This window comes from Aspergillus pseudodeflectus, assembly GCF_044049435.1.
Source record: "Aspergillus pseudodeflectus strain CBS 756.74 chromosome Unknown BJX68scaffold_2, whole genome shotgun sequence".
In the NCBI taxonomy this organism is placed as follows: domain Eukaryota; kingdom Fungi; phylum Ascomycota; class Eurotiomycetes; order Eurotiales; family Aspergillaceae; genus Aspergillus; species Aspergillus pseudodeflectus.
Window position 1 is genome coordinate 997,818 of NW_027263778.1, and position 7,627 is coordinate 1,005,444.

General features: G+C 50.7%; 3 protein-coding genes across 3 annotated transcripts in view; 2 read left to right on the forward strand and 1 right to left on the reverse strand.

Annotated features, from left to right (window-relative positions):
• Nucleotides 1-139: 139 nt before the first annotated feature.
• BJX68DRAFT_252066 (putative serine/threonine protein kinase (Prp4)) lies at nt 140-2,658 on the forward strand (the record flags this gene model as incomplete). Its single annotated transcript, XM_071042490.1, has 3 exons — nt 140-867; nt 945-1,138; nt 1,193-2,658. 3 exons carry the CDS (start codon nt 140-142, stop codon nt 2,656-2,658), a joined length of 2,388 nt encoding a protein of 795 aa, XP_070905097.1.
• Nucleotides 2,659-4,454: 1,796 nt separating this feature from the next.
• BJX68DRAFT_225117 (serine/threonine-protein kinase) lies at nt 4,455-7,111 on the forward strand. Its single transcript, XM_071038352.1, has 2 exons — nt 4,455-5,666; nt 5,723-7,111. The coding sequence occupies exons 1-2, from the start codon at nt 5,039-5,041 to the stop codon at nt 6,397-6,399; spliced, it is 1,305 nt and encodes a 434-aa protein (XP_070905098.1). The 5' UTR covers nt 4,455-5,038; the 3' UTR covers nt 6,400-7,111.
• BJX68DRAFT_225118 (SDR family NAD(P)-dependent oxidoreductase) overlaps nt 7,112-7,627 on the reverse strand; it is a 1,521-nt gene continuing 1,005 nt past the window's right edge. The window contains exon 4 of the mRNA XM_071038353.1: nt 7,112-7,545. Coding sequence (XP_070905099.1) covers nt 7,173-7,545 — 373 coding nt within the window. The 3' untranslated portion in view covers nt 7,112-7,172. The remainder of the gene's footprint in view (nt 7,546-7,627) is intronic.

The following is a 7,627-nucleotide window of genomic DNA, read 5'->3' on the forward strand; positions in this document are numbered from 1 at the left end:
ACATGCCAGAAGCCTGGTTTACGAGCACTTCTCTTGCTAACCAAAATTGTTCTCTCTGTGCTCGAAGCTACTCCAGGGTCTCTTGACCGACTGATTACTTTGACCAACGGTCATCCTTGCTCGAGTTGGCTCAAACATCATGGCTTCACGCAAGTCGAGGTCTCCATCGACCCCTTCTGAGGGTGAAATCATCGAATCAGGTTCGGAGATGAAGGCAACTACGTCGCATTTTCCTCTTAATGGCAGCAGCGTTGACCGTCCCACCAGAGCTAGAATTTCACCTGCGCCCAGGTCTCCCGCGTCGTTAAGCAAGTCACCCCATCCTCGAAGATCGAGGACCAGGTCAAAATCTTCATCGCGATCCCGCTCTCCCTACCGAGACTATAGAGGGCATAAACGTCGACGGGACAACGGGTACGATTATGAGTATGATTATGGCGATAGACGTTCTCGGCACACGCCACCACGACGCCCCGGCCACCGACACGATGAACGGTATATGGATCGCGGCCATCATCAAAGACAATCCAGATCCTATTATGATTATGACCGGGAAGACAATCAGCACGCAGATCTTCGATATGGCGACGATTATGGCCGTCGTAAGGACAAGCGACCCCGAACGCAAAGTCAATCCCCATACCGCGAAGTGCGAAGACGCAAGCAGTATTCGGGGGACGAATTGGAACCAGAAAGAGGCCGGGTTGAAGGGAGCGTAGCCTCGCAACACAACAAAAACGGCCCTATTCAACAGTCAGTGAGCGAACGGGGAAATACCCCAGCTTTCGCTCATATTTCTAAACAAGATGCTGAAACTCAGAAGATTCAGGCAGCACCTTCGGCTCTAGTTTCCAGCGATAAATATCGGTACGCAGAATCCATCATAATCAAGTATTAAAACCCACTAACTTTTGTATTAGCGAAAATGATTTGGCGAATGAAAGCTTTGAACCGTCATCGATTGAGCCTCTGGATGAGGCTGCCCAGCTTGAGGCTCGCCGTAAACGGCGCGAAGCTATAAAAGCCAAGTACAGGGGCCAGGCGACGCCCTTGCGAATCCAAGCACTGCATCTTGGCGGTGATCGAGACTCGACTCCTCCAACAAGTCAGGCAGTCACCCCAAGCAACGAGACTTCAGGTAAGCCGGCAGGCTTGTCATGCCGACTCATACCGGGTGCTGACTTCTATAAAGATGCCCAAATCTCGGCTGCTCTCACTCCGGATGAGAGTCCCGGGAACATGTTCCCCGAATTTAACATCGGCAAAGACGCCGATCTGGTTGACGGTACAGCTCCTGCAGATGGTGGTGACAAAGATGAGCCCTCGGCTGCCGATTATGATCCTACTATTGACATGAAAGCTGAAAGGGAACGACACGGCCGGCAGAGCGCACCTGACGAGGTTTCTGCCGCAAGCTACGATGAAACGCAAACTATCAAGCAAGATGTACTTCTTCCAGACGCCCCGCAACTGTTGGAACCGAATGCCAAGGATCCTTATGATATGTTTGCGGATGATGATGATGACATGTTCGCTGAAGAGAGCCATGAATCAGTTCAGCCAACTCACGCATCTGCTTTGCCTGCCGTACCTCAACCTCGAGAACTCGATATTAGCATGATGGATAACTGGGACGATCCTGAAGGATACTATAATGTTCGACTTGGTGAGTTGATCAATGCACGATACCATGTGCAACAGAACCTGGGAAAGGGTATGTTTTCATCAGTAGTACGTGCGACGGACTCAAAGACTGGCAAACTCGTGGCGATCAAGATCATCAGGCAAAACGACACAATGAAAAAGGCAGGGTTGAAAGAGATCAACATTCTCGAACAGCTTCTGGAGGCAGATCCCGAGGACAAGAAACACGTAATCAGATTTGAACGGAGCTTTGAGCACAAGGGACACTTGTGCATGGTCTTTGAGAACCTCAGTATGAATCTTCGAGAGGTCCTGAAAAAATTCGGTCGGGATGTCGGGTTGAATCTACGGGCGATTCGAGCGTACGCTCAGCAAATTTTCCTTGGACTCAGCCTGCTTCGCAAGTGCAATATCCTCCATGCGGATCTCAAGCCTGACAATCTTTTGGTTAACGAACAACGCAACATCCTGAAAGTATGCGACTTGGGGTCAGCCTCGCCAGCTTCAGATAATGAGATCACACCATACCTGGTCAGTCGATTTTACCGCGCGCCGGAAATCATTCTCGGGATTCCCTACGACTACGCTATCGACATGTGGTCAATTGGATGTACGCTATTTGAGCTCTATACCGGCAAGATCTTGTTCACAGGGCGAAACAACAATCAGATGCTCAAGTCGATCATGGAGTGTCGTGGCAAATATCCGCCTAAGCTTCTACGGCGAGGCTCATTGGCGCACCTACACTTCGACGACATGATGAATTTTCACAGCCAGGAAGAAGACAGGATCACTGGCCGGATTGCCACTCGGGTGCTAGATTTCAAAAAGCCGACCCGGGATCTGAAGACAAGGCTCTTGGGCAAGGGGCCCCAAAAAATGACGGATAGTGAAGCAAAGGAGCTGGGTCATTTTGTGGATCTCCTCGACCGATGCTTGAGTCTGAACCCGGAGAAGCGATGTACACCAGCTGAGGCGCTGAAGCATCCTTTCATCTTACGCCCGAAGGTGTAACCACAGCGCAAGCAGATAGTGTACATGAAGTAAATGATATCATAATATATATAGAGTTGCACGATGCGCACTGAATATGGACAGCGGTGGCAAAGAATATCGATCATGGTTAACAAGCATCCTCTCAAAAGTGCATGAGGCTATGAGGTTGTTGCCCACCCACTCTTTAGGGTTGGGATATTGCTACAAAAAGCTATTCGTCGTACTACGTTGCGGACGAGAGGGTATGTGCCTGCACCTGCAGTCTCTTCACTCGTCGTGAAAACCATGGGGCGAAGAATATCTCTCCCTCGGAATCTTGATGGTCAAGCAGATGCTCATTTCTTTCCCATGGAGCTCTCGACAAAGAAGGCTGACGTTGATATAGATCTCATTATTTGTGGACTCAATAGACACGGCGTGTTATTCGTCAGCTGGCCGGATGGGAAAGGAAGGACAGTGGCCAATGAGAAAAGGACCGGGATGTTTGCTTGACTCAACTGATGATCTCATCTGACGGATGGATGAAAGGAGAGGGAGAAAAGGACGCACTGACCTGGGCGGGCGGCCAGTGAGAGCCTTGGCGACTCCCCCACACCCGCCCAGCTGTGTTCTAGACAGCAAACGTGGCATCTAAACAGCCAATCGACATGCGCCGCGGCTTCTCGAAGGAAGCAGTCCATTGGGCCGCTGGGCTTGCCTCACTATCAGAGTTGAAGCTAGCGTACCGTATGGTAACGTGGTCTTCAGGAAAGTTTGATGTTTTCGGCCAGACTCACAGGTCTGAGACTCAGAAGCCCCAAGACTCCAGGAAGGAGAATCCAGTGGGCCACGCTGGACCGCATCTGGGCAGGACTGGGAGGTTCCATGGCTTCGACTTCAAAGAAAAGGCCAGGCCGCCGCACTGTTCGACACCTTAATCTCAACAGATTAAGAAGGGATCCACAATCCACGCTTCTGGCTCCAGACGGATTCGCCTCCAACCAGAGGGGGTTAGAAAGGCAGAGTTATGATGGGCACGGTGATTATGGACCAGGTGGCGATTGTTGCGCCAGGCGTGTTGTTCGCCTTGGTGATGGTCCGGTTTGCGATCAATGCTTGTCACATACAATGAGTGGGAGGCTGGAGTGGAGGGCAAGGCTGGCCGATATATACTCCGATTGATAGAAACTGGACAGGGCGCGAAATGGTGTGAATGCCTCTGCAGTCAGGCTGCAGTGCCACGGGCAGCGCTTCGAATCTCATGCTCAAGGCCCAGTCTGGCAGTCTGGCAATGGCAAATCTCACCTTGGAGCAAAACAACCCCGCTCACAGCAGAAACTCTGTTGCCAACGGCCATCAAAAGACGGTGTGCCACCAACTTGAATCAGAGTCCTCCAGATTCTGGTTGACAAAGATCTCCGCCATCTCAGACTGGAACCGTGGGAAACTAGCAATGAAAGCCTGGAGAATGTCATGAATCATCAGAGGCTGGTAAAAAAGGAAACGAGGAGTCCTGTTCCCATCTCCCAATCAGCACAGGCGAGGCAGCGCTCTGCCAATCAAGCGGGGCGGGTCTGATGCAGTGTGAGTGGAGCCGTCACACCAAACTGGGCAGCACACCGCCTCCCTGGGCTCTCTGGGGCGGCCAATGGTCGGTGAGGCAGGCACGAATTGAAGCCACCGCGGCGAGTTACGGGCTTGTGACCGTACGCTGCAGAGAGCGCCTGTAACATCTGCGGGCTCCAGGAGGCGGTGGCCACGATCTGCTGGAGCTGTGATTAAGATAATCTCTTATGCTTTGCCTCACAGCCGTTATTTTTATTACCACTGCGGCGTGCCCCGTCTTCGCTCGTACTTAGCTCGTGTCCCTTTATCCCGTCCGCTCCTCTTATCCTCCTCTCCATCCTCATCCTTCCTCCTCTCCTCCATCCCCAGCAACGTCCTCTATTCCGCTGTTCATACGTTTCTTACTTTCTTTCTCTTCGCGTATATTATCCAGCAGTTCTGTATATTTTCTTCTCTTAATATTTGTTTCCTGGTTTGCCGGTCAACAACAAAACAACAACAACAACAACAACCATTACTACCACCACCAACAACTTGTTCAGCCCCAACGGACAAACAATCCTCTGCCAAGTTTCTGGATCACCTGGCTGTGGAACAAGAGCCCCTTGACAAGTAGCTCTTTCCAACATCTAAAAAGTCCTTCCTCATTCCGTTGGATATTCCCAGGATACCGCCTTGACCGACTTCACTCCTTCCATGGCTTCTTAAGGAGCATACCATATACGGTCCGATTTGCTCTTCCTGTCCTCAGTCGCGCTCTCCCAGATACTATTCTCCCAGGATCATCCTCGTCCATTGGAACTCGCATTTAGGATTAAAGAGGATTCCAGGATTGCTGCTCTTATATAAGATCATGCTGGCTCCTGCTGCTCTTCCCTTCATGTACCCTCATATGCTTCCCACCCCTCCCCCCTCCCCTCCACTCCCTCGCTGCTATGCCCCGGAAGAACGCCTAGGACTTTTGCTTGCCAACCGGCTGGAACTCACCAGCATTCTCGGAGTCGGTGCTTACGGCGTTGTATACACAGCCGTGGACATCCACACCGATATACTTTACGCAGTCAAGGCACTCAACAAATCTGGGCTGGATCCCCGCCAGCTCAAGTTTCAGCAACGGGAAATCAAGCTACACCATATGGCCAGTCAACACCCCAACGTGGTTTCCCTAGTTCGCATCATGGACTCCGTCGATTGCACCTACGTGGTCATTGAATTCTGTCCCGAGGGGGACTTGTTCTCCAGCATCACCGACAAAGGCCACTTTGTTGGAAACGATCCCTTGGCCAGGCGGGTGTTCCTTCAGATCCTGGATGCAGTCCATTACTGCCATACGCTAGGGATTTACCACCGTGATCTCAAACCTGAGAACATTCTGGTCACCGACCAGGGATTGACCGTCAAATTAGCCGATTTTGGGCTCGCGACAACAGACTATCTGACTTCTGATTTTGGCTGCGGGTCAACATTCTACATGTCACCAGGTAACGTTTTTTTCCTTATGTTTCAATCAACAAGGCTAATATTTTGGTGGATGCAGAGTGTCAGCAGCCGAACCCACGCCCAATGTCTTACTATCAATCGGCCCCAAACGACGTTTGGAGTCTTGGCGTAATCCTCGTCAACCTTACCTGCGGCAGAAATCCGTGGAAGCGCGCCTCGATGGAGGATTCCACTTTCCGCGCTTACCTCAAGGATCCTTATTTCCTCAAGTCTATCCTGCCTCTATCCGATGAGATGGTCTGTATCCTCAGCCGCATCTTTGAGGTCGACCCATCCAAGAGGATCACCATTCCGGAGCTCCGTCAACTCATTTTGGACTGTCCGCGATTCACTTTGAACCCTGTGACCCCATGGGGTTCTACGACTGGACCACTCGTCAACTACATCCACCCCCCTCAGTTGCCCGCCTTTGTCGAGGACCTGAACGCACAGTCCTCCACCTGTTCGTCTGATTCATCTCAGTATTCCGGCTCTTTCTCCGCAGTCTCGGATACTTCTTCTTACACTGAAGGTTATCCAGACTTGGAGAGTGTTTCTTCGCTAGGGCCAGAGCCCGAAGTCCACTGCAAGGATGATGTCCCGCAGGCGGACTCTATCGCATGCAGTGATATTCCTGAACCATTTGTGGCCTGCCCCCTCGTCACGGAGACCATGACCACGGAGCCCCTAGTGGTTTGTCAACAACCATTCACCTATCCTATTCCCGTCTGCTAGAACGTCCAACGAACATGGACTATGATTTACGTCGACAATATTTGGCCACATACGTCTTTCTTGCACATTATTCATTTTGATTGTCACCCATTCCACCCACTGTATTATTCCCTGGATCTCCCACCCTGGATTTCGTTTTTATGCCTCTGGACATACATTCTCGTTTCTGGCCCTATGTCCATGGACCCCACCTGGATTCCCTGGATTTGATCTGTTTGGCCTCCCAAAGCATCCATAGGATACATTTCAATCCGCTTTGGATCCACTGGGGTTGACCAATCTCGGAACCTTGGATTCTTTTTTAATACACCTTTCTCTTTTTTTCTCATTTGGGGGGATCAATTGGGTTTTGTTGGACATCTGTACGGCGTTTATTGGAGTTTTGTTTGTGACACAGAAAATACCCCGGAGGATGAAGCATCGCATACACTTGGTTTTGGGTTTTTGTCATGTTGGCCTGGTTTCTGTCATGGAGTTGGATGGCTGTTGCTCTCCTGTTTGTTGAGATATACCCGGAGATACACGGTGGAGGTTCCTGTTGATAAACGGCCCCGGCTTTTGGTGTGAATAATTTCGGCCCAAGCGCATCGGCCTTGTTCGTCATTAAATACGATGCCTCGATGTCAAGCAAAATACATGTTTGATATCGAACCCTTGATAAAGGTTATTCTCTGTATTCAAAACCTAATCTTGGACTTCATAAAATATATATATATGTATGTATGTATATTGAACATGGCATTTGAACAAGAATATATAACCGAGGGATGAGTTTACATATTCCTCCCACCAGTAACCCGAATCGTCTCCCCATTGACATAGCTAAACAATGGGCTCGCAACAGCCAACACACTCCTCGCCGCCTCCTCCGGACTCGCTGGTCGTCCCAGAGGGATATCGGGATACGTCGCAACCTCACCACCCTTCTTCGCACCGAGCTGCTGTCCGGGAATACCCAGCGCAACCTTGGTACCATCTGGAGTAGTAATAAACGCACCAGCCTCCTTAGCAGCCGTTAAACGAGTCTGTACAAACCCAAACGCAATCGTGTTGCTGCGGACGCCAAACTGGGGACCCCATTCCTTGGCGATGGTGCGGGTTAGACCAACGACGCCGGCTTTGGCGAGGGCATAGTTTGCTTGGCCGCTACATCGCAGGTCCATGTTAGTGTTTGGCTTTCGCACATACAAGTGAAGTGGAAGAAGAGGAGGCGCATGAAGTGAAAAAA